This window comes from Bufo bufo, chromosome 1, assembly GCF_905171765.1.
Source record: "Bufo bufo chromosome 1, aBufBuf1.1, whole genome shotgun sequence".
In the NCBI taxonomy this organism is placed as follows: domain Eukaryota; kingdom Metazoa; phylum Chordata; class Amphibia; order Anura; family Bufonidae; genus Bufo; species Bufo bufo.
In genome coordinates, this window is record NC_053389.1 from 435,011,431 (window position 1) to 435,038,893 (window position 27,463).

The window sequence follows — 27,463 nt, forward strand, 5'->3', positions numbered from 1 at the left end:
TCTCACAAGCGGACCCAGAAACGCCAGTGTGAAAGTAGCCTAAGCTATGCTTGCCATGGAAGCAGACATATGGAAGCAGTAGCAACCAGAGGAAAGTGTTCTTCGGTTGCCAGAAGATATAGCAGCTTGAGGAAATTATTCTTCGGCAGAAGTAGGAGCCACCAAAGGGAAGTAGCTTTTAGAGCACCAGGACTCCATGCTAACTTACTTTACTGAGTGCCAGGAGGGGGACAACAGCCGAAGGCACGTGAATCCAAGTATATCAGAACCGACCGAAAGTCCAGTAACCAGACCCAAGCAGAATTTAGCACAGCAGAGAGAAAGAAAGCAGAGTTGTTAAGCGTGCCGGTTGAACCAGCAGACAAGGAGAGAAAGTACAGTTGCCAAGTTTGCCTGCCAGTTTATGCCAAAGCCTGCAGGAACCAAGAGAAAGCCTGAATGTAAGAAAAGCCTGGAAATTGTCTGGAATCAAGTTTATAAATCAATCTGAAAGGTGCACCACAATGATATGCAACAGTTGCATATCATTGTGGTGCACCTTTCACAGTGATTTATGTATTTTTATATTTGCCTCCACACATTATCCCATCTTGTGTAGGATGCTCTTGTGGTGCATGTGGTCCGCTGCCGACATCCTCCATTGTATGCATTTCTGCTGGGGATTGCCGTTAGCAACGGATCACATGCGGAGGAATTGTAAGTTAAATTAAAAGTTTCCCAGCAGCAGTAAATGTATTAAAATAACAAATAAATTCATGTAGTGTACGGGGACTGTAGTACCCGTCACTACCAAAGTGTCACTTGGTGTGCTGTCGTCCCTCCTTAATTATGGAGAAGTTGGTATATGTCAGTTTTATAAAATGTCATGTAATGCAATGCTATGTGTTTCCCTGTTACTATGAAACTTGCATGTACAGGCCTGCAGGGGTGTCATTCCAGCTTCTAGTCGCTAGAGGGAGCTAGAGAGCCCTAGTTTATATAAGGCCCAGACAGGGAAGCAAAGGCCAGTCTAGACCACAGCTCAGAAGTTTCTAGAGCCTGAGGAAGTGTCCAGAAGTTGAGAGAGACAGAGGCAAAGATCAGGAAAGCAAGAGGTACTCAGAAAGACAGAGGAGGTACTTATTAAAGCTATAGCCAAGGATATAAAGCCAGAACTAGGTTAATGGGCCTTGGTGAAGATATGCTATATTCCAGGATCAGACAGAATTAGAGTGCAAGCTCCTGTGCTGCAAGTCCTGTGTTCAACACTCTGTAATCACCTTGCTGTAACTGAATTGCCTGCATCGACCGAATTGCAAAATCGACTGTATGCCAAGGAACTGCGATTCCAATATTGTCTCTGCTTGAAAACTACTAAAGTTGGAGTTCTGTTTTAACACTACGTTTCCTCAATTTATTCCTGCATCCGCAAACGGCGTGCCACCGTTTACTTGGCACTGGCGTCACGAACTATTTCTACCTATACCTGCCCTTGCAGAGAGTCAGCTGTACCAGGTTAGTGTATATTGCACTACATCACCCAGAAACACCTATTGCACACAACTTGAGTACGCTGCACCTCTCTTTTGGCGTTCACGAACAGGATACGCACGCTTTCTAGTGCAAGAAGCGTGAACTTTGTGCCTTATACAGTTGCCCTGTGACCAAAGTGACAATTTGCCTGTTTTATTGCAAGTGGACTTTGTGGACTGAAAATCATACCCAAAGTGTACCAAAAAACTCTAAAAAGCGCTGTGCAGTGTTGCGCTACCAAGAGGAAGAAAATCGCCGCATTGGAATGTGGTTTTGTGGACTTTTTACAATCCTGCTTGCTGTCAGTGAATGGACAGCGTTTTGCTAAAGATGGCCACCGGCTGCCTGGAGTAAAGTTTCCCGCGCCGCTGAGGACTTTCGTGGGCGGATCCCTGCAAAGACACAGAGAGTCCCGCCCCTCTTGATCATCGCACCGCCGCGGCCCTGCTTCTCCTGCGTCATCGGGTGCTCAGGACGTCCGGAACCTCGCGAGACTGGACCTGCGCAAGCCCGGCGATACCGGTAAGCACTTGTAACCGGAGGGAAGGGGAGTGTACCGGCCCCTTTAGTCGCCAGCGGCCACCTCTCAATAGACTACCATGTCAGAGCCAGGAGTGCCTGAGCAGCCGGCCCCGGGAGAGCTTGCGGCTCCTAATCATCCTACAGCCCCCAGCATGATGCCCTTTACCATGCCTTACTATTTCGGGGCCCCATGGTTCCCTCACTACAGGGGGGAGACCCATACCCTAAGGGACTTTAAAGAAAAGTTGCTGGCGCTATTCCGATTGTACCCTATAAACGCCGACCAGCAAATGGAAATCCTGCTAGCGCAGCTGGAGGGAGCTGCCCGCAGGGAGGTATTATCCTGGCCTGCTACTGAGCGGAGTACTCTAGAACAGATATTCACCCGCCTCAGGGCCACTTTTGAAACTAGGACTGCCTCAGAGATAAAGATGCACTTCTTTGGCAAGAGACAGAAGCCCGGTGAGTCCCTCCGTGACTATGCCCTATCACTTCAGGAGGCTTTAGGGGCTGTAATCCAGATAGATCCCAAAGAGGCTGATAACCGGGACCAGACCCTGAGAGAACAATTTATCAACGGGGTGTCTAGTGAACAAATAAGGACCCAGTTAAAGATGCTGTCCGCCCAGCACCCTAACAGTGCCTTTCTGGACTTTAAAGAACTGGCTATAAAAATTCTGGGGTCCACAGTATCTCCTGAGTTGAGCGCCCTATCTGAGTCATCAGCCTGCAAGCCAAAACCGCTTGTCACTAACCGAGCTGAGGCCGGCCAAGCTGTTCAAGTGTCAGCTACTGATACTATTGCCATGCTGACAGAGCAAGTAAATCACCTCACTAAAAGTCTAGAGAAGGTGTGCAGAAAAATAGAGGAATGGGAAAAACCCATAATGACAGAAGAAGAGTTCCTGTCATCTCCTAGGCCGTTCTCACCTCCATACCAAGAGACTCACCCCAGGGATCCTGGGAGGCGTAATAGAGGTCGCAAGAAGCCCGTGTGTACATACTGCAAAAAGCTGGGACACACAGAATCCACGTGCTGGCAGTTAAACGGGCAACCCCTGAGGCTGAGGACCACCCCTCGGGAGGTAGAACACTAGGTCCAGAGGATCCAAATTGGATGCCACGTTATGTAGGATCCCATCCTAAAATCAATATAGAGATCAACGGGGTCCCCTTTGAAGCCCTATTAGATACTGGGTCTCAGGTCACTACTATTCAGCTGCCTGCATTTGAAAAGTTCTGGGACACCAACCAGTTGACCCAACCGCCTGAATCCTGGGTGGAAATTATCGCCAGCAATGGCAAACCAGTAAAGATTCATGGATACTGGGAACCCACCCTGCAGGTGGGAGAAGTAACCCTGCCTCAACAGGGGGTGATCGTAGTACAGGCCGGTGACAGAGGAGGACATCCTGTCATTCTAGGCACCAATGTCTTCAAAAACTGTTATTCAGAAATACTTGCTGTATTACATCAGACTTTGCCCACTGCTTCCTCTGCATCCAGGAGGGTGATTCAAAAGACTATCACTGTGTTAAGTGCCCAGCAGAGGTTTGCTAATGGGAAAGGAGAAATTTGTACTGCCAGGATCCGTGATATTAAGCCTGTGACTTTGCCTCCTAATTCTCAAACTCTTTTGTGGTGTCGTGCTGTCCTGGGAGTCGAAGGCCGAGATTATCCAGCCCTGGTGGAACCACTCCAGATGGAGGATTATCCTTATGTGAGAGCTGCCAAGTGCCTGGTGAACGTCTCCCAAGGTAAAGTACCTGTCCGTCTGATTAATCTGAGTAATCATCCTGTTGCGCTTACTAAGCATTGCCCTGTTGCCCAGCTGTCCCAGGTGTCCTTCCAAGACATCATTCGTCTTCCAGTGACAGAAAAGCCGCCAGCTGCAGACAGCAGATGTTCGCCGGTGACCCAGCCACAAGTGCCCTGGTGGGAAGAGCTCCATGTCAGGGACGAGAATACCCCCCAACGGCAACAAGAAGGGATTATACAGCTTGTCAAGGAGCACCACCAGGCCTTCAGTAAGCATGCCACTGATTATGGAGAGGTGAGTGCCATACAACACACCATACCTACTGGCTCTCATCCTCCTATCAAGGAGAGATACCGACCTTTACCGCCTACTTCATATCAGACTGTAAAGGAAATGATCCAAGAGATGAAGGACTCTAATGTAATCCGGGACAGCCGTAGTCCGTGGGCTGCACCCCTGGTCCTTGTAAAGAAGAAGGACGGTGGTATCCGTTTCTGTGTGGATTATAGGAAAATTAATCAAATAACCCACAAAGATGCATACCCACTGCCCCGCATTGAGGAGTCACTAACTGCTCTGGGCTCCTCTGCCTATTTCTCCACATTGGACTTGACCAGTGGCTACTGGCAAGTACCCATGGCCCCTGCAGATAGAGAAAAGACTGCCTTCACTACTCCCATGGGCCTGTTCGAATTCAATTGTATGCCGTTCGGGCTATGTAATGCCCCAGGGACTTTCCAGAGACTAATGGAACGGTGTTTGGGTCACAAAAACTTCGAAACAGTGCTGCTGTATCTAGATGACGTCATTGTGTATTCAAAAACATATGAAGACCATCTGAAACATTTGGCAGAAGTATTTGAAATCCTTATCAAATATGGCTTGAAGGTAAAGCCATCCAAGTGTCACCTGCTCAAACCTGCAGTAAGATACCTGGGGCATGTGGTAAGCGGAGAGGGAGTGCAACCTGACCCTGATAAATTAGCAGCTGTCCGTAATTGGCCGGTTCCTACTACCGTCAAAGAGGTGAGGAGTTTCCTTGGTTTTGCCGGCTACTATAGACGTTTTATCCCCCATTTTGCTCAAATAGCTGATCCTATCCAGGAACTCTTGAGGGGGCAACCCAAGAAAAGCCCTAGAACTCCTGTGCCCATTGAGTGGAATGAGAAAAGAGAGATAGCGTTCCAATTGCTAAAAAAGAAACTGACCGAGCCTCCAGTGTTAGGTTATCCAGATTATAGCAAGCCCTTCCATCTCTATACTGATGCTAGCAAGCGAGGCCTGGGAGCTGTGTTAGCCCAGATCCAAGAGGGAAAAGAGAGAGTGATAGCATATGCAAGCCGCTCCCTGAAAGGAGCTGAGAAAAATGACCAGAATTATAGTTCCTTCAAACTAGAGTTCCTGGCATTAGTGTGGGCGGTGACGGAAAAATTCAAGGATTATCTAGCCGCCACCCCGTTCATTGCATTCACTGACAATAACCCTCTGGCACATCTAAATACAGCTAAATTGGGGGCCTTGGAGCAGAGATGGGCCTCTCGCCTTGCCAACTATAATTTCTCTGTAAAGTATCGTGCTGGACGCACTAATGATAATGCTGATGCTTTATCCAGACTTCCCACAGAGACAGCTCCTGATGATGTACGAGATGCTTGGGAAGATGTAGAGATGCCGGCTTTCTATAACAAGTTTGCTCAACAGGATCAGGCTCGAGCTACCAATAACAGAGCTGCAGTTCCTTCACCCTCCAGTAGGCCTGATCCTAAAGAAGAAAGGTGGGTGAAACTACAGTCTGAAAGTAGAGTGCTGGGTGAGTTGTTGGACTTCATTACTAGTGGCAGAGCCCCTGAGAGGATTCGGCGTAAGAGTGCAGATCCTGAGCTCATCAAACTGTGGAGACAGCGCCATCAACTCTTCATACAAAAGGGCCTATTGCTACGGAGAAGCCTAGACCCAGTGTCCAACGAGAGAGTGCACCAGATTCTCATACCCCGACGAGATGCAGGTATGGTGTTGGAGATGTACCACAATCAATCCGGTCACTTTGGGGTCCAAAAAACTGAGGCTACTATCCGCCAGCGGTTTTACTGGGTAGGCATGAGAGAAGACATGGAGAAGTGGTGTCGAGAGTGTGTAGCCTGTGCCTTGAAACGAAGTGAGCACCATGATCAGAGGGCACCACTGAGACCCATTGTAAGTACCCGTCCTCTTGAACTTGTCGCCATCGACCATGTAAAACTGGAGCCTAGTCGCTCAGGGTATGCTTATGCCATGACTATTATTGACCATTTCACAAAGTTTGTTGTAGCAGTGCCTGTGAGAGACCAGACAGCCAAGACTACAGCCGAAATGTTCTGGAAGCACTTTCTCCTGCCCTATGGATGTCCAGAAAAGATCCTCACCGATCAAGGACCTGCTTTTGAGTCCCATCTGTTCCATGAACTGTGCCGCTTACACAACTGTAAGAAGATCCGGACGACGGCCTACCATCCTCAAGGTAACGGATTATGTGAAAAAATGAATCAGACCTTGATAGAGATGCTGAGGGCCGTGCCTCCTGAAAACAGAGGAGATTGGCCCAGTCTGTTGCCACAGCTCATGTTCACATACAATCATACCATACATTGTTCCACCGGGTATACCCCTTTTTACTTGATGTTTGGGCGCCAAGGGACATTGCCTGCTGATCATTCATTGGACATACATGTGCCTGATTGCATTAACCCATTACCTAACACCGACTGGGTTGCTGAGCACCAAAGGCGATTGGATGCAGCCAAAGCCATTGTTCAGGAACGTATGGACCTTGCTAGAGACCGACAGCAGAGAGACTATGATCAGGCAGCCCATGCAGAACCCTTGACCATAGGGGCCGTGGTATGGTTAAAGAATAACCGTCGTACCAGCAAATTGGACAGTAAGTGGGAGCGAAGTCCTTATGTTGTCACTGCAATCCCAAATGTTGGAACTCACACTTATGAGATCACCCGGGAAGACAAGGGATCCCAATTTGTACACCGAAACCGGTTGAAACTCTGCCTGACGCCAGAACCTAGTGCCGAGAGTTCTGGATCAGAATATCCGGTGTCAGAGTCAGCCATACAGCCCGAGGATCCTATGCAGGCTGTTAGTAATCTGAGGTATGACGCTGATCCCATGCATTGGCTTCTGACACCTTGGTTGAACTTGCTGGTGCCTGCTCCGGCACCTACTGTAGCTTCACCTCCAGCAGAGCCAGTTCAAGATGCCCCGGATCCAGTTCCCCCTCTCGTGGATATTGTTGTTCCAGTTGTTCCTGTTGTTCCAGTTGTTCCTGACCGAGGTCTCACGGATGGAGACCCTCCTGTTGCTCCTCTCCCTTCTACCTCGTTGCTAAGGGAAGAGGAGACCCCTGTTTTGAGAAGGTCTACCCGGATGACCAGGGGACGCCCGCCAGTCCGTTTAGGAGACTTTGATTATTCTGGTGGTGTCTCCTCCCAAACAGTTGCCACGGGCAATACTTTACTTGACATTTGTGCACAAGAATGGACTCCTCCACGTGAGCCCTTGCCTGTGATACACCCACGGGAAACTCCTGGGTAGTTCCGTTATTTTGCTGTTCTATTATGGACTTATTCATTGTCATGGACTATCCTGGTTATAATGTTACGCTGTGCCAGGTCAGCGCCCCCGTTCCATTCATTATCCTGAGAGAAGAGAACGACGCCCCTTGTCACTACCCTTCACCTTTGCCAATTGGACCTGATGTAAATGTAAATGCAGATGAATTACATGTATGTATGCCTGCATGTCTCTATTTTCTATTTCAGGTAGAGATTCCAGTTGGGCGACCCATGATGGAGTACGAGGTCGTACTCAGCTTAAAGCAGTGGGGTATGTAGTGTACGGGGACTGTAGTACCCGTCACTACCAAAGTGTCACTTGGTGTGCTGTCGTCCCTCCTTAATTATGGAGAAGTTGGTATATGTCAGTTTTATAAAATGTCATGTAATGCAATGCTATGTGTTTCCCTGTTACTATGAAACTTGCATGTACAGGCCTGCAGGGGTGTCATTCCAGCTTCTAGTCGCTAGAGGGAGCTAGAGAGCCCTAGTTTATATAAGGCCCAGACAGGGAAGCAAAGGCCAGTCTAGACCACAGCTAAGAAGTTTCTAGAGCCTGAGGAAGTGTCCAGAAGTTGAGAGAGACAGAGGCAAAGATCAGGAAAGCAAGAGGTACTCAGAAAGACAGAGGAGGTACTTATTAAAGCTATAGCCAAGGATATAAAGCCAGAACTAGGTTAATGGGCCTTGGTGAAGATATGCTATATTCCAGGATCAGACAGAATTAGAGTGCAAGCTCCTGTGCTGCAAGTCCTGTGTTCAACACTCTGTAATCACCTTGCTGTAACTGAATTGCCTGCATCGACCGAATTGCAAAATCGACTGTATGCCAAGGAACTGCGATTCCAATATTGTCTCTGCTTGAAAACTACTAAAGTTGGAGTTCTGTTTTAACACTACGTTTCCTCAATTTATTCCTGCATCCGCAAACGGCGTGCCACCGTTTACTTGGCACTGGCGTCACGAACTATTTCTACCTATACCTGCCCTTGCAGAGAGTCAGCTGTACCAGGTTAGTGTATATTGCACTACATCACCCAGAAACACCTATTGCACACAACTTGAGTACGCTGCATTTACACTTTCACCCCTGCCACATCTGGTCCTTCAGCGATGACGTATTGTTCCTGGCTGCATTGGTGAAGTCCTGTACACACCAGATCACCATGCAGTGAAAACACTCCAGTATGGGCAAGTTACTGCTGAAGCAAGTGACTGGCTGCAGCAGAGACATGGTGTGCAGTGATGGTCAGTTCGCAGTGTTCGCCATCAAACACATGCCGGCTGCCATCTTTAGTAAGGTAGACTCACCCGTCCGGCGATGCACAGGTAAGCCCTTACCTGTGCCTGTGCCGCGAGTCGGTCTGAAATCAAATGCGGTCACTGGAAGCAGGCAGTTTCCGAGAACAGCCCGATGAAGGCCCTGGCGGCTGTTCTCGGAACTGCCTGCTCCCGGTGACCGCATTTGATTTCAGACCGGCTCCTGGCACAGGCATAGGTAAGGGCTTACCTGTGCATCGCCGATCGGGTGAGTCTACCTTACTAAAGATGGCAGCCGGCATGTGTTCGCTGCCGAACACTGCGAACTGACCATCACTGATGGTGTGCACAGGGCATCACTGCTGTAGTCAGCAAAAAAAAACACAGGTAGGGAGAACTGGAACATGACACAGAAAGAAGCAGGGGATAAAGGTGGAGGTATGACTGTTATTTTAGCGCATTTCCTGCCGATGCAAAACTTTTAATTTAACTTGGAAAACCTCTTTAACTGTCATAGGCCACCAGTGAGTTTGCAATGTATCTCTTTTCTGCCCTAGACTAAAAATTATTTTGCAGTTAACCCATTTATAGTGGCTAACGGAAAATATATGGTAGATTCACCGCACTAATATTAAAGTATCACTGCCTAATAAGCGGTTTAAAATAAAATAATAAATCTTTATTAGAAGTGCTAGCATAAAAGGGCTAAACGAAATTTCTCTTATTACAGAGACAGGCAATAGTGGGATGTAATTGTATGGAAAGTGGGATGTAGCATATATTATCCAATTTACAATATCACCGTCATAACACTACTGAGGGAAAGCTGTATTTGAATGAGCCCCCATCTGAGTAATATAAATTGCTCTATTGCACAGTGTATTGTGACTGGTGCATTCCCACGCCGAATTGGCGGTCATGGGTAGGTGTATATAACAGTAACCACCTGTCCCAGTATCCGCATAGTATAACTGAGAACCAGTGCTAAACAGAACAACCCCTCATTGATTGCGGGGTGATTTCACTACTGGTCCAGTATGTGTACTGTGCCTTCCCACTGAAAAAGGTAAAGCCTCCCACAAGCGGCATTGTTCAGCCGATGTCAGGGGGCCCTATACCTAGGAGCAATTAATGTACTTAGGCTCCAAAGTAACAAAAAACAGTGGGATGCAGCACAGTACGATGCTGTCAAATGCTCTATCCTAAGTGAATCAATATACTCTATACTGCGGTATCAGTAAGGCCGCTAAGAGAGAGACTCTGTTAGAAAGCCCTAATGGAGTCCGGCGTTCACAGGATACCAGAGCATGGTACAGCAAGGCTACCTAAGCAATAGCTACTCCTCAGCCCGCTCAACGCGTTTCTGTGTCCATTGGGCCGGACACTTCGTCAGGAGCAGGCCAGAGGGCTGAGAGTAGAGAAGTAGTATCTAAATCGGCAGCGCATCGGCACTATGGTGGCCGTGCGCGCCCGCCGGATTCTGCTCCATATACACTGCTTCCCTAGTGAAGGAGGAGGAGAAGGCGCTGTCCGCTTGGACCAATGAGGGTGACGTGGGCGTGGCTAAACATCGTGCCTCCGTCCGTCCCTCAGGTCAAGTGATGTAATGTCATTATGTCTCTCTTCCTACATAGGAGTATTGGGGAAGCTATAGGCGGCTTACAATATATAGCAGGTGGTCAGACCCAGTCTGGAAAGTGAGTAGTAAATAATGCACATCGAGGGGATAAATTAATAATAATGGGCAGCTTAAACAACAGATATAAACTGTGAAGCTGTCATATAGATGGGAGTAGATTAATACTGAGGATAAGGAGACCCCTATTTAATTAGTGGGCAGATTGTGCACCATTTTCAGACACAGAAAGGGGGTCATTCAAAAGGTGTGTGGTGACGGATGCACACACTGCTAGTGCACAGTAAAACATTGGACATCGATATGTATAACATGTTGCATTGCACATAATTAGTTAGTCAATGAAGCATGTAAAGCTGCTGCACTCATTCAAGCCCCTTTAGGGCTTTCCGTATTCAGGCGGTAGATCCATTCCAGTTCCTTTCTGAGCAATCTATTGTCCAAATCTCCTCCTCTGGGAGATTGGCGCACTTGTTCGATGCCCTGGAATTGTATAACATTGACATTACCTCCATGCATCTCATTAACGTGTCTCGCAATAGGCGTGTCTTTTTCATTGCGGACATCGTTGAGGTGTTCTCCTACTCTGCGTCTGAATTCACGTATCGTCTTGCCCACATATTGTAGGCCACAGTTACATGTTATAAGGTATATAACTGCTGTGCTACACGTAATATAGGACCAGATGTCATACGTTTTTTGAATCACTGAGCAGGTAAAAGTCCTGCCCGTTTTGATTGAATTACATGTGACGCAGCCGCTACACCTAAATGTCCCCTTTCTGTCAGAAAATAGCCATGTTCGTGTGTGGGCAGGGGTAAAAAAGATGTGCACTAATCTATCCCTTACGTTTCTGCCTCTACGATATGTAATAGCAGGGCTTTTTTTCTCAGAGAAAAGGTGGTGGAACTCAGCCCCCCTCCCCTGGCCACGCCCCTACCCACCCCTAGGACCGCCCCCTAAAACCGCCCCTTTAGAGAACAGGGATGCAAGTAAAATTTGGGGGGACTATAAAAGTCCAGCCCAGCAAAGAAACCCCCCAGATGGGGATGGCACTGTTAATGGGGGATCTGGGGATGGCACTGGTAATGGGGGATCCACAGACCCCCCCATCCTATAACAATGCAATTCACAGACCCCCCCACCCCATAACAGTGCCATCCACAGACCCCCCCATCCTATAACAGTGCAATCCACAGACCCCCCACCCCATAACAGTGCCATCCACAGACCCCCCACCCCATAACAGTGCCATCCACAGACCCCCCCTCAACAGTGCCATCCACAGACCCCCCCCTTAACAGTGCTATCCACAGACCCCCCCCCACCCCATAACAGTGCCATCTACAGACCCCCCCCACCCCATAACAGTGCCATCCACAGACACCCACCCGCCCCATAACAGTGCCATCCACAGACCCCCCACCCCATAACAGTGCCATCCACAGACCCCCCCCCTTAACAGTGCCATCCACAGACCCCCCCACCCCATAACAGTGCCATCCACAGACCCCCCCACCCCATAACAGTGCCATCCACAGACCCCCCTTAACAGTGCCATCCACAGACCCCCCCACCCCATAACAGTGCCATCCACAGACCCCCCCACCCCATAACAGTGCCATCCACAGACACCCCCCCACCCCATAACAGTGCCATCCACAGACCCCCCCCCCCTTAACAGTGCTATCCACAGACCCCCCCCCACCCCATAACAGTGCCATCTACAGACCCCCCCACCCCATAACAGTGCCATCCACAGACACCCACCCGCCCCATAACAGTGCCATCCACAGACCCCCCACCCCATAACAGTGCCATCCACAGACCCCCCCCCTTAACAGTGCCATCCACAGACCCCCCCACCCCATAACAGTGCCATCCACAGACCCCCCCACCCCATAACAGTGCCATCCACAGACCCCCCTTAACAGTGCCATCCACAGACCCCCCCCACCCCATAACAGTGCCATCCACAGACCCCCCCACCCCATAACAGTGCCATCCACAGACACCCCCCCACCCCATAACAGTGCCATCCACAGACCCCCCCCTTAACAGTGCAATCCACAGCCCCCCCACCCCATAACAGTGCCATCCACAGACCCCCCCCACCCCATAACAGTGCCATCCACAGACCCCCCCCCTTAACAGTGCTATCCACAGACCCCACCCCCCACCCCATAACTCGTCTGCCCGGCCGGCCTGCATTACGATAACAGCCCTGTGAGTAGGATGGATATATTGAATGTTCTACTACAGAGGGGGCCTCATGAATAGAATCATTATTAATTTTACACATTCTATAACTGTACTGGAGCTGGGGGCCGGAGCACCGGCCCCCAGCTCCTCCTCCCAGTCCCTCCCCGCTGATACATCGCAGGCTGCGATGTCAAAAGGTGGCGGAACTCCAGAAAAAAAGCCCTGTGTAATAGAGGGATAACTACCGACACAGGTACCAACATCAGGATCTGTACGTAGGTTTACCCCAATGGCGGGTGATAATATCCCTCACCATTTGATGTCCTGCATCAAATGTCCTGATTATCCTTACAACCTCATCCTTTATCTTGGTTTCTTTTGGAGTAAGAAGGGTTGCCCGATCGGAGCATCGTGCATGATGGTAAGCGTTCCTAAGGATCATATCCGGGTACCCACAGGCAGAAAACCTCTCTCTCTGAGATCGTCTGCTGTTTTTTTTTCAATCAAATAATCCAGAGCAGTTTTGCCTAGCCCTGAGATATTGTCCTATTGGGTATCCCTTGACGTAAAGGCTGTGGGTGCCAACTCTTCCATTGTAGAAGATTATTGGTCGCCGTTGGTTTTCTAAACATTCTAGTACTGATGTGGCCCTCTCTGCCTTTGGTAATACAAAGATCTAGGAATGTAATCTCCCAATTATTGAAGTGAAGAATAGTCCTAGATTGTTCACATTGAGATGTTGTACAAAGGCCTCAAATTCCTGCTTACTCCCTTTCCAAAAAATCTGTATGTCATCGATAAAACGGAGCCACACTTGTATATGGGATGACCATTCATCATGAGATTCGCTGAAAACTACTTTATTCTCCCACCAGCCCAGGTACAGGTTTGCAAAACTGGGGGCACAAGGACTGCCCATTGCAACACCCCTGAGCTGGCGGAAGATTTTACCATTAAAGGTAAATATGTTGTGGTCCAGTACGAATCTTAGAAGAGACAGAACAAATTGATTGTGCTTCTCACAGTGGGTACCTCTCCCCTTGAGGAAATAAGCCGTGGTACGAATGCCTTCATCATGTGGAATCGACGTGTAGAGAGATTCCACATCTAAGCTAGCCAGAAAAACGTCTTCCTCCAGAACGATATTGTTATCACGCACATATGATGGAAGAGATAGTACAAATGGACGTAAGATGGTGTCTACGTATTTACTTATGTTTTGTGTGAGACTTCCTATCCCAGATACTATTGGTCTCCCTTTTTAAGGGTCCCATCCCTTATAGACCTTTGGTAGTGCATAAAAGCAGGCCAATATAGGATGGGCCGGGATTAGAAAGTCTACTTCATTCTTATCAATGAGGAATTCATTTCTGGCTTCCTGTATCATAACCACTAGGTCTCTCTTGTAGGAGGTAGTAGGGTTCTGTTTAAGAACCTGATAGCATTCAGTCACTTTTAAGATGTTATCGCACATCTCTATATATTGTGATGTATCTAAGACTACTATGTTACCGCCCTTGTCGGAAGGCTTGATGACTATGGAATAGTCCCTTTCTAGGGACATCATTCCAGCTAGTTCTTTTTCAGAAATGTTGTTGTAACATGGGACGTTATTTTTTAAGTCTCCTCAGCTCCTCTGTTGCAACACACAAGAACGTGTCAAGCGGTGAGGAGTCACTGACAGGTGGGTTTTTAGTAGATGGAAGACGCAGGTCAGTGAAGGGGCCTTCACCAAGACTCCACTGTCCTTCTTCCCACAGGTCTGCTAGTAGTTGGACATCTGGCATTTCCTTCATCGAGATGCCCAACTCATGGCACTGACGTTCATTGTTAGTGATGAGCGGCAGGGGCAATATTCGAATTCGCGATATTTCACAAATATTTGGGCGAATATTCGCCATATATTCGAGAAATCGCAAATTCGTGATCTCCAAGCTATATTTTCTTGATTGCGAAAATTCGCATAAACTGGTATTAAAAAAAAAAATAATTTACATTAGCGATTACGAATATATTTTGCGATATTCTAAATATTTGCAAATTCTCGAAGTACCGATATTCGCGATTAAAATTCGCAATTCGAATATTCGTGATCAACACTATTCATTGTGTGTCCGGATTTTTTTTTCCCATTTAAGTCGAATAACCCATTTATAGCACCAGATCACCAGACACCACATATGAAAAATTATAAATAATGGAACGATTACACTCCTTCTGTGGACATGCTCCTGGTTTTGGCTTACGATACTAGTGCAAGATGTTGAATAAAATGCTGCCACGTGAAAGTGACCTAAAGCTTATTGATACCCCTGAGGGTCCATTCAGACGTCTGCAAGTGTTTTGTGGTCCGCAAATTGCGGATCCGCAAAACACGGATACCGGCCGTGTACGTTCCGCATTTTGCGGACCGCACCTGGCCAGCCCTGTGATAGAAATGCCCATAGGACATGCTCTATCTTTTTTGCGGGGCCGTGGAACAGAACTACAGATGCGGACAGCACACAGTGTGCTGTCTGAATCTTGTGGCCACTTTGAAATGAATGGGTCTGCACCCGTTCCGCAAAATTGCAGAATGCATGCGGAACCAGAAATACGGATGTTTGAATGGACCAAACTGGGGCAACATGGTGACTCATGGCCATATACAAAAAGATTAAGATCAAGAGAGGCCGGACTGGGACGAGAGGTAGGGGGAGGCCGACATGAGATGTTTTGGTAGGAAGGGCCGGGCAGGAGTGAGTTAATAAATGTGGAGAGGGGGTGGTTAGGGAGATAGAGGGGGTGGGATTTAGGTTTTAAAAGGAGGTTGCCAGGGGCGAGCAGGCGCCATTTTGGAGGAAAAAGAACTGAATGAACTTACCGGACGAAGTTTTGCAGCAGCTGAGGGCGGCAGCGGAAGCCAGGGGTCCGGACTGGCTGCAGTAGCAGGTAGCCAGCCTGTTGCAGGGGAGGGCGGCGGGTACAGCGAGTCCGCTGCCAAGTGCGATCCGGCAGCGGCGGGCACGGCCACCGGCGCTCCTGAGCCCTGACGTTACCCCCAGGGTCCGGCGCCGAGTCAGGAGCCCCTCCGGGGACCCCCTACGCCGGGGGGGGCGGCGTGCAGACTCCCTCCAGATCCTCCCGGCGTGGGAGGAATCCAGCAGTTCGGCGGGGCCCAGTGAAGGGCGGGGTGACCAGTGCCCCGTCTGCAGCAGCAGGCGGCGTGGTGGCAGGAGCAGGTACTGCAGGCTCCCCCCTCTCAGTGGGGGGGGGGGCTGCTCGGCGTGGGAGAGGCAGCAGCAGCAGCATGGGACACGAGGCTGTGCACCAGGAGAGGGGGAGGGTGCACAGGCCTCAGCAGAGTGACGGACAGCCTTCCGCTGGTCCTGCCCACAGGGAGGACGAAGATGACTTGGGTTCGGCGCTGAGCGCGTCCAGCGCAGAGGATCCTGTAATGCCGTGTTCAAGCGGGCGGATGACATCTGGAGTGGTCATGCCGATAACATCTGGTGTGCAGCGTCAGTATTCCGAAAATTCAGCTGCGGGGTACACAGCACCCCAGCAGCCAGGTGAGGCAGCATTGGGAGCGTTTCTTGCGTTAGCTCAGGGTGCTGGGCTGAGTGGTTTTGGCGGGGGGCAGAAGGAAGTGATTGGGGGGTTGGGGAGGTTATTGTGTGGGTGGATGATGCGGCGAGGGGGGAGGTGTACGTGTGTTTTGAGGGCCCCCTGGGAGTGCACTTGAAGCAGGAGGTCAAGGACAGGATATGGCAGGGGGAATATGTATATTTTTTTTTTTCACTTCTCCCCTTGGAGCGCTTTAATCTTGACTTAGGAAAACGGGATAGGGGGAAAAAGAAAGAGGAGGAAAAACTTCAGTACCGGCTAATACCGCGCACTTTGGCGAATTGGCTCCAGGCGTTCGCCATATTAGCAAGTGTGATTGGGGAAAGAGCACCGGACAGTTGTTCGGCGCTTTTTTGCTATTTGAACGCTATAGGGGAGGCTTATAGGGTCTATGGGAGTACTGGGTGGTTGAGGTGGTTAGGAAGAATCTGTGTTTGGCTATGGAGCATCCGGAGGTGGCATCAGACAAATTGGCTAAGGAGGTGGAATTGGGTAGAATGGATGGGCCTTTTGCGGAGTTACCGTTAGTAAATTTGTGGGTTTCCCCTTAGGCGGTGGTGCCCAAGAAGGAGCCGAACAAGTTTCGGCTCATTCATCACTTATCCTTTCCAAAGGGGGCGTCGGTCAATGAGGGTATTGATCCTGAGCTCTGTTCGGTGGTCTATACCTCCTTTGATGCGGCTGTCGGTTCGGTACGTAAATTGGGGCAGGGGGCCTTATTGGCAAAAACTGATATTGAGCTGGCGTTTCGGTTGTTGCCCGTTAACCCAGATAGTTTGCATTTGCTAGGTTGTTTCTGGGATGGCGGGTATTTTGTGAATAGGTGTTTGCCAATGGGGTGCTCGGTGTCCTGTGCATACTTCAAAACAATTAGTTCTTTCCTGGAATGGGTAGTAAAGGATGTGTCAGGGTGTGCGTCGCTTATCCATTATCTTGATTATTTCCTATGCTTGGGTCTGGCGGATTCGCGAGTTTGTGCGTTATTGTTGTCCACGTTACAGTCGGTTTTTGAGTCATTTGGGGTTCCGTTGGCGGCTGGGAAGACGTGGGGCCAACGACGGAGTTAAGTTTTTTGGGTATAGTTATTGACTCAGTTAGAATGGAGTGTCGGTTGCCGGAGGATAAGGTACAGCACTTGAGGATGGTGGTGGAAAATGCATTGCAGGCCCCCAAAATTCACCTGAGGGATTTGCAATCCCTGTTAGGAAAGTTAAATTTTGCCTGTCAGATTATTCCGATGGGGCGGATTTTTTGTAGGAGGTTGGCGTCAGCCACGAAGGGGGTGGTGGCCCCGCATCATTTTATTCGGTTGGTTCGCGAGTTGAAGGGAGATTTAGCAGTTTGGGAGGGTTTTTTAAGGGATTTTAATGGTAGGGCATTAGTTATGGGTGATGCGGTGGACAGTTTCGATTTATATTCTGACGCTGCGGGGGGGGGGGGGAATTTGCAGTGTACTGCGATGGCCAGTGGTGTGCCAGGAAATGGCCTGAGTCATGGGTGTTGAGGGGCTGGGTTAGGAACGTGGCGTTGCTGGAGCTGTTTCCGATAGTGCTTGCGGTGGTGCTCTGGGGGGATAGGTTCAGAAATCGAAAAGATTGTTTTCATTGCGATAACCTGGGGGTGGTGCAGGTGATCAACGGTTCGAGTGCTTCGTCTCCTCCAGTAGTTTGGTTATTGCAGTACTTAGTGTTATGTTGTTTAACGCTTAACGCTTGGATTGTAGCTGTACATGTGCCGGGGGTTGACATGGGGTGGCTGACTCTCTTTCTCGTTTGCAGTTGGAGCGTTTTCGGCAGCTGGCCCCGGAAGCGGAGGCAGACGGGCTGGTGTGTCCAGAGTTTCTTTGGGAGCTCTTGGAGCTACAGTAGCGGGGCTTTTGAGGGAGTCTCTGAGCGCTGGCACTTGGGTGGCCTACGGTAAGGCATGGAGGGATTGGGAGCTATGGTGTGCTGAGTTGGGAGTGAGCATTGATGAGGGTGAGATTCCGTTATTATTGTTCTTGGGGAATGTGGCGGAAAAAGGATAGTCAGTAGCGCAGGTGAATTGAGTTATGGCGTGTTTGGCGTTCGGTTTTAAATTGAGGGGCCTCCCGGATGTTACGAAAACCTTCTTGGTAAGACAGGTATTGAAAGGTTGTAGACGGGGTAAGTGAGTGGCTGATAGGAGGAGGCCGGTTTCGTTTGCTTTATTGCTGCAGATAGGTGTGCAGGTGGGCTCGCTTTGCAGATCAGCGAGTGAAGTGCGGTTGTTTAGGTTGGCCTTTTCTTTATCTTTTTTCGGGGCTTTTCGCTTGGGGGAACTAGTGTGTTCCAGTGTACGTAGTGTGGGAGGGTTGTGTGGGGAAGATGTGGACTTGTATGGTGACAGGGTGGTGGTGCAGATACGTGTATCTAAGACGGACAGGGAGGGTAGAGGTTGTAGCCTGACATTGTTTGAGGTTCCTGAGTGTTTGTTATGTCCGGTACGCTGCTTAAGAGAATACCGGTCAGGGGTGAGTTTTGGGGAGGGAGGACCCCTTCTACGGCACGAAGACAGGTTGTTCTTGTCGCAATTCCAGTTTGTGGCAGTTTAAAAAAAATGTTTGGGTGCGTTAGGGATGGACTCTAGGGATTTTACGGGTCATTCCTTTCGGATTGGGGCGGCAACAGAGGCGGCCAGGTTGGGGTTGAGTGAGGAAGTGATTAAGAGAATAGGGAGGTGGGAATCTTTGCGTTTTAAATCATATGTTCGTTTGGGTGGGTGTTGATTGGGGGAGTTGTTATTAATTTGTTTTTGTTTTGTGTTACAGGTGCCGTTTTGGTGTGGATTCTTGGCCACTCTTTTGTTTTTTGGGGGGCAGTTGGGGCCGACGTGCGACCACAATGGCGGCAGCTGGGTTTCGGTAGGGATGACGTGGTGATACGTTGGCTTGGGTGTAGGGGTATGTTATGGGGGAGCGTGTTGAGGGAAGTGCACCGTTTTGCACGGTTGGATCGGGCCCCCGACATCTTAGTGTTGCATGTTGGGGGTAATGATTTGGGAGTCAGACCTTGCAAGGAGTTGATTAAAGATATAAAGTTTGACCTTTTGAGACTGTGGTCCATGTTTCCGGGCCTGGTAACAGTATGGTCAGATATAGTGGCCCGTAAGACTTGGAGGGAAGCACGCTCGGTGGAACGCCTTAATAAGGCCAGAGTGAAGGTGAATAGGGCGATTGGGAGGTTTATAGCACGTAATGGGGCGGTGGCGGTCAGGCATACTGATTTGGAGTCGGGGAGTGGAGGATTCTGGAGAGCGGATGGGGTTCATTTAAATGCTGTGGGCATTGATTTGTGGGCCCTGGGCTTGCAGGGAGGAATTGAACGGGCGTTACGGTTGTGGAGGAACGCGCAGGCTTGAGGGAGGAGGTAGGGTTCAAGCTGCGTGTCGTTGGCGGTGGGAGATCCTAGAAGCTGGTGGTATATGATGGTATTGGAAAATGGGAGGGCCTCAATGGTGGGGCTGGACTCTCATAGTTTGAGGCACTTGGTTGGTTCGGAGAGGCGTCTATCAGTTGGTGTCTCCGAGCTGGTGTTTTACGGCTGGAGGCAAGATGGAATTGCCATGTCTTCTTCCTATGGATGGTAAAATTTTGGGGCTTCTACGATCTCCCTCGTCAGGGGTAAATGTTATTGTTATTTATGTATAGGAAAAGAGAAATGTAGCAGCTCTCACCTGCCCTTCCTTTAGTTGTGAGCACGGATGGCCCGTGTCAGGTGCGGGCAGCAAATGCAGAAAGAAGTTGAGAAAAATCCAGCTCCACTTTAAAGGAATTGCGTTTATTCAGCTTGCGGTTAAAAACTCATCCAAGAAATACAAAATTTAGCAGTCTTGTCTACATGTTTCGGGCTATCAGAGACATTTCCAGCCCTTCTTCATGACACAGAGTCATGAAGAAGGGCTGGAAATGTCTCTGATAGCCCGAAACATGTAGACAAGACTGCTAAATTTTGTATTTCTTGGATGAGTTTTTAACCGCAAGCTGAATAAACGCAATTCCTTTAAAGTGGAGCTGGATTTTTCTCAACTTCTTTCTGTTATTTATGTATGTATTTATTTTAATAATAAAAACGGCTGCTGTGTGTGCGTGCTTAATGGGAAGGTCTTGGGGGGAGAAGAAAATTTGAAGATTATGGGGGAGGGCCTGAGTAATTAACCAATAACCTATTCATGCACTGCTGGTTGCTCCTAATGGAAGGGGATGTTGTCACATTCAAATCTAACAAAGTGACCACATTCATTATCATTAGATGCAATGTAGCAAAGTGACATTGCGCTTTTATTTCACATGACTACAAATTACTGTGTAGCCCTAGTCTATAACTCTTCAGTAACGATCTGTGTGACTAGTTTTTAATACACAAACACTGTAGTAAATATCTGCCCCTCAAACCTTCCTCTGACAAGGTATCCTCATAGGTTAACAAGTGGCAACCCAGTGGCAACTATTTGTCATTCTGCATAAGGAGATATTACTTACCATTGGAGAATGTTCAAAAATGGAAGTCACATAAGGCGCACCAATAAATTCTGGATCCAAATCTGGAACGTCCTCCACTTTTACAGACACATAAGCTGTAGTGCTTTGATATATAGTTGTATTATGCAAAATTCCTCCCTGGTCCTGTAAGTTCATAAGACAGATAGTAAGAACATTTATATGTCGCATTCTTTAAATATTATGGTTCTATATGTTACATTGTGGGCGACATTTTAGAAGAGTGTACCCAGTTTCCTGGTATATAAAAGTTGCAAATTTTTGTGCAAACTTTTGGCATTTTGAAAAGTGGGTGGAGTTTAGCCACGCTGGTCCAACATATTTGTAACACCCCAGAGTTGTGTTACGAAACTCTTTTACTTCGCTACAACCTGTTAAGAACATTTACATTGTCATCTTGTGTAATTTCACATAATATCCTCACAAATGTGCATTGAAAGCCTTGTTACATGTATATTGCTGTAATTTCTATGTTCACCAGCAGGTGGCAGCAATGTGTTAGCAAGGAGTTAGAGCCAGTTTAGTGTTTCTAGGCTGGAATAGTTAATTCCAGTTTACCCCCCCTCCCTCTGTGAGCAGAGTGGCTGCACCCATATCCTGCCTAATGGGGAGGGAAGGAAGTTAGTGTTAGTGTGCCAGCCACCCCGGGTAAGGGAAGGCTGTGCGTGTAGGAGCTCCCAGATATAGGGATCCAAAGTCAGGATCTTGTCTCGGCTGAGACATTGATCATCATCCCCAGCCTGAGCCTTGCAGCCTCAGCTGGAAGAAGCAAGCAGACAACTCCAGAATTCCAGGAAGAACCATACCCTGTGAAGATAGCTGTGAGTCAAAGTCTAGAGACCCAGGAGAAGCCATACTCCTCCTCAGCTAGTCAGTCCCCACACAGCAGAAGATAGACAGTGCAGAAGCCAAATTCCTGCCACAGTTTAGAGCTAACAAGCAGACGTCCTTTCCTGCAAAGCTCCAGGTACATGATAGAGCAGAAGATATATTCCTGCCACACATTGCCAATACCTGCTGGGACCAAAGACTAAAGCTGTATCTTGCTTGGATGAAAGTTACTATCAGTAAAGACAAGTTTGAACTTTACCCAAGGGTCTGGATCTCAATTTCTGCTGCAAATTCCTCTATTACTCCTACTAGCACCACACTCATTTTATTGCAACTGAGCCAGGATCCAGGAGTCCAGCCGTACTCAGGTAGGAGACACCGTTGACACTATTACCACTACCATACAGAGACATTACACCACACTGGCATTCCTAACCTGGTACGTGAGTTACAACACCTTTATAATTATAATGAAACCTACTCCAGTGCCAAGCTCCCATAGATTTCATTTTCTAGCAAATATATATAACAGATGCTACAAATTTATTAAGAGCACTGTGCCTTTTAATAAACTGGCTTAAAGGTCTTTTTACTAAGATGTGTGAAGCACCAGTCTTTAGTAAATGACCCCATTGTCTTTATTTTATGTACACATTCACAGAGGTTCCAGAAGTCAGACCTCCACCGATCAGATACGTATGACCTATCCTAAAGACAGGTTATCCATATTAAAACCCTGGACCACCTCTTTAACATCAGAGTTACAGTAAAAGGTACTTCTCTATTGACAAATTATGGTCACAGACCATACACAGGTCACATAGCATGTACACTAAACCCTCTCATAATCAAAGGGGGCAATATACTGTACATACAGTATGCCAATCTTAAATCAAAGTCCATTCAAGCAAAATGGACCAAAATGGCCTGGTCAGAGAATGAAACAGTCAGGTATTCTTTGGCACCAAAATTTTAGCTATTTACTGACTTTAGTATTAGTAAATCTGTCTAAAAGTTTTATGCTTCTCCCAATAAATTACTCCCCCTTTTTCAACTTTTGGCAAGAACGGCATGAAAAGAGTAAAAAGTTGTGACTTTTTAAAGCCAAAAACTGCCATAAAGTTGTTGATGAATTCCTCCAATGAGTAATCTGATTTCATCAGTCACCCAAAGTTTAAACCTGGGGAAGTATCATTTATTTAAAGGGGTTATCCCATGACTAATGTAAAAAATGAAAATCAGCTGGTGCTATACAGATACATTTTATTGAATAGCTCAGTGGCTATGCAAACTTTTTTATTACATGCAATTGAAAAATAATTAAGATCCAGGTGCTGGTTTGAAAACTGGAGAATATGTTTCATAGGACAACCCTTTAAGTAATTTATGACAGCAGCTCTGACTGGCTGATAAATTTGGTGTGTAGTTATACACTTTTGTCTAAGTTTATACGAACTATTGGTTGGCTTAGTTTGAAACAGAATTGTGGAGGAATTGTGGTGCAACATGTTGAATATTAGACCATATTCACTGTGAATTCATGCCCCTTTTCTGGTAAGCCATGTCTCTTCGGGCTAGGCACAGGTAATTCCTCAAAACAATTTAACTTCATTTTGGCACAAATTTCACCAAAATCTTGTTGTACTCACAGTAAATAAGAGCTACAGTCATTTTAAATGAAATTAAGGTGTTAAGAAAAAGGAATTTAAAAGCTTGCCATCTACAAGCTGATTACCGTTGCATTTATAGTTAACTGGTAGAAGTTGCTTTTTTTGTTGAAGTCCAAAGAACCATTCAGTTTAATATATGCAATTTTGAAGTCTGGGTCCTCTGTAGCATTAATGTAGAACAGGTCAGTGTCCGAACTTGGTATAACCTACAGAACAAGAGTAACATATAGCAAAATACATCTGATATTGTAATAAAAATATACAGATTTGACAGTAGTGAATATTACCAGAATAATAGCAATTCTTGCATTAGTAAAGAAATATACCCAGATGTTTTCACATGAGACATATGCAATAAAGACACTCTTGTCCTATATTTGGCCATAGAAATGTGTGAGCACAGTATATGCTCACAGCAGGTCTCCTCTGTTACCTCATCGACCACTGAAAAAAGTTTGTTATTTAATGCTGTGTAATGTACACCCAGCATAGCAAGGTATAGTTGGCATGGCCAGGGTTAACCATCCTGGCTCAGCCTTCTTAGGAGGTTAGGGATGGGCTGGCCCCACCCCCAACTTAGGCCAGTTCTGGATGGAGTTGTTGGAGGAAGGAAGTAGTGACCCATGTTCCTTCTCCTTAGGCCTCAAGTTCCAGAGACTAACATATCAAATATGTGATTTACTGCAAGATCAACAGAAAGGGAGAAAAAGAGGAGAAAAGGATTCTACATGGTCAAGCATAGGAGTACTGGAAAAAAGTACTTTTAATCCATATGCAAATGAACAGTTACGTGCACCAACGGCAGGCCCAAGACATTCTGTGCACCCTTGTTAATCCTGCTTTCTATGGCAGGCCCTTCCTTTCATTCTTGATTGACAGGGTCAGCTTTCTGCATAGTTCTCTCACCTTGCCTTGTCACACATGTTCAAAATAAAACATGGACAATCCTTCTTTCTCCTGACATCTGCCATCAATTGTCAACTGGTTCCTCTGAAAATGATGTGTTCAGCTAAATTTTATCTAATGTACTGTATATAGCCACCCTAACTCTTCATTCTATCTAATTTGAGCAAATCCACAACAAAATCTGCATCCAAAGTACACACCATACTGGCTTTTGATGTGGGTTTGATGCTGATTTCACCATTTGTATGATAAAGGAAAAATCCTCCTGCAATATTTGCTGCATTTCCAGAGCACAACTAAACATGCAAGGATTTGAAAATGCACAAAAAATCCTAAATTCTATGCAGATCATTATTCCTAGTGTATGAATCAGGTTTAAAAAAAATAAAAATAATAACATTTATTTTCATTACGCTGTTGTTTACTGTGGATTTTGAGGGTATAATCTGCAACAATTCTACACTAATGAATATGCATGACTAAAATTCAGCAAAAATGTTACTAGGTGCAAAACTATTTCATTTAAACCATAGTAAGCAATAAAAGGCACCATGAAACTGTAATAGCCATTGATATGTAATGCAATAGTACATAGCTGATATAAAGAAAACATCTGAAGTTAGAACGCAGTGCGAGGAGATCATATAAAGGGGTTGTGCCAAGTTTTTAAATTATTCCCTATCCACAAGTTATCCCATCACCTCTTCAATTTTGAATGTCACTGGTAACCTTCTGTCATTGTCATAGTCTTCTGCTGTAACCTTGCAGATTACAGATCCGGGTGCAACATTCTGCAATAAAAAAATAAAAATAATGTCATAAGTGTATTACCTTTTTCATGACTGAACCCATCTAACATGTCAGTAAACTGAATACAGTGGGCCCAATAATTAAAGGATATCTGTCAGCAGATTTGTCCCTATGACACTGGCTGACCTGTTACATGTGCACTTGGCAGCTGAAGACATCTGTGTTGGCCCCATGTTCATATGTCACTGCATTGCTGAGAAAAATTATGTTTTAACACATGCAAATGAGCCTCTAGGAGCAACAGGGGCGTTACCGTTACACCTAGATGCTCATTTGCATATATTAAAATACCATTTTTCTCAGCAACACGGGCACATATGAACATAGGACCAACACAGATGCCTTCAGCTGCCAAGCGCACATTCAACAGGTCAGCAAAGTTTCATAGGCACAAATCTGCTGACAGATGCCCTTTAAGACTGTTGCTGGTGTTGCTCCAATATAAAAGGCGGAGAGAAGCTCACATGTAAAGATGGCACTTAATGGAGCTGCCTAGTTGACCTAAAAATTACAAAAGATTGTTGGAGGTCTAGTCTTCTGCATACTATATGATCAGTTCATTGTAAAGGGGTTCGTCTAACGAAAGGTTTGTCCAACCCCTTTAAGAGACCAGTTGAAAATCAAAGGCTCTAACTGAGTGCATAGGCTCTAGACAGTATTGTATATTATTATATATTGGTTTCAGGGATCTTTTGTGACAACTTTGACAACACCACAATATAGGAGCAACATTATCAGCAAAACACAAATTTTAAGCTCAGAAGCTTTTGCTGTAATACTTTAAAATTGCTTAAAGGGTTCTCTGGCAATTATTTCAAATGGGTGCCAGTAACCTGTCCTAGAATGAGAGCAAGACTGGTTGCTTCACTTCCAGAGCTGCCTAGGGGGTGACGGGACGGGGCCCACTACACACTGGTACTTGCATATAAGAAGGATCACATCATTACCATCTATTGTATAGCAGAGCAGGTTGATGGAAAGCATTTTAAATCATTCACGGAAAAACCTTTTAAAGATTTTCTGTTACCAAAAAGCTGTTATTCCATGTCATGAAAACATTAAATAATAAATATATTTTTCAATTCTCCCTTAGCCACAAGTTTAGTGATGAGCGAAGCAAGCTTCGGATGTTACATCCAAAGTCGCTTCACTCAAAACTTCAGATTAATACTGTACGGAGATCCATCTCTGTACAGCATAAAAATGTATGGGCTCCGATGACCCGAAGTCCGTTATTTGCAAAGTCGCAAGAGACTTTGTTGAATAACTTCAGCAGTTGATTTTTAAAGTGGGAAAACCACTTTAAAGGGAACCTGTCACCTAAAAAATGCATCCACATCCCACAGCAGTACCTCATAGTAGCCCGCAGCCTGTTAATAATCATATGTTTCATCCTGTTGTCCGATGCTGCATAAGTTCAAAAAACGCGACTTTATTCTCCATCAGCGCTATAGTGCCGGCCAGCTTGAAGTCAACGGGGCAGCGGCCTCCTTGCTTCAAGTCAAGGTAACCATGCCTCCTAACCGTCCCCTCTTGCCTGAGAGTAACAGCCTGCAGTGCAGGCGCGATTCCCCAAGTTTCACGCATGCGCATTGGGCCACTAAATCCCGGCTAACAGCGGCAGCAGGAGATGGAATAGCTCATTATTACAGAGCGCCCCGCCAGAGGTTATTGTCTTTTACAATGACTATTTGTTAGGGTGACATTTTGCAGTGTAAGGTAGATCTACTACTTTTATGAAAACCATAATTTTGCTTACCTCGGGGACATCTACTGCATAAGGCTGGCCATAAAATACAGGTGCATTGTCATTGCAATCTGTCACTTCAACGTTGAATAGTTTCTGAACCTTAAAGAAAGAAATCATCGAATCAGTTTGACATATTCCAAAAGATAGTGACAAAATTGTTTGAATGAAATCTTATTGTAAAAATGACTTTTCAAGTATTAATACTGAATGCACCCACCAATGACTACAACAAATCCAATATGGCAGAGAAACTTTCAGTCTGCTGTCAGGCTCAGTTTTTCCCTAAAATGTGCCGACAGCTAGTGTTGATCGAGCACCAAAGTGCTCGGGTGCTCTGGCCAAACACATCGGGGTAGAGCACCCGAGTATAATGGAAGTCAATGGGAGAACCCGAGCATTAAACCACGTACACCCTGCTCTGAAGAGGGGAGGGTCCCTGGTTCATAGGAAAAGTTCAGAAATTGATGGAAACACCACTGAAATGGTTCGGGAACAGCATGGGGGGATGTCTGGATTAGAATTGAACCGACACCTGGATGTTCGGGTTCGACGGGTTCGGCCAAACTTCACAAAAATGTAACCCGAACTTGACCCGAACTTGACCCCGAACCCATTAAAGTCAATGGGGACCCGAACTTTTGAGCACTGAAATGGCTCTAAAAAAGTAATGGAAAGGGCTAAAGGGGTTCAAATTGCATCAGAATGTGATTAAGAGCATGGCAAGTGCTCTGCAAACAAATGTGGATAGGGAAATGACTTCAAATAACATAAAATACACAAAAAATTAAAAATAACAATCTTGATCTAGGAGGACGAGGTCCATATGCAGTAGGAGGTTGAGGAGGCGGTGGATGTGGCGGTGTAGGTGGAAGCGGCGGTGG

The 27,463-nt window shown here is 46.8% G+C and overlaps 1 protein-coding gene across 2 annotated transcripts in view; it reads right to left on the reverse strand.

The window, feature by feature from the left end:
* The window catches only part of CDHR2 (cadherin related family member 2), a 235,202-nt gene that overhangs the window by 115,590 nt on the left and 92,149 nt on the right, over positions 1-27,463 (reverse strand). For both annotated transcript variants that reach the window (XM_040406756.1, XM_040406746.1), the window contains exons 6-9: positions 26,592-26,681; positions 24,724-24,813; positions 23,182-23,322; positions 20,598-20,741 (exon numbers count right to left, since the gene is read on the reverse strand). In XM_040406756.1, coding sequence (XP_040262690.1) covers positions 20,598-20,741; positions 23,182-23,322; positions 24,724-24,813; positions 26,592-26,681 — 465 coding nt within the window. The remainder of the gene's footprint in view (positions 1-20,597; positions 20,742-23,181; positions 23,323-24,723; positions 24,814-26,591; positions 26,682-27,463) is intronic.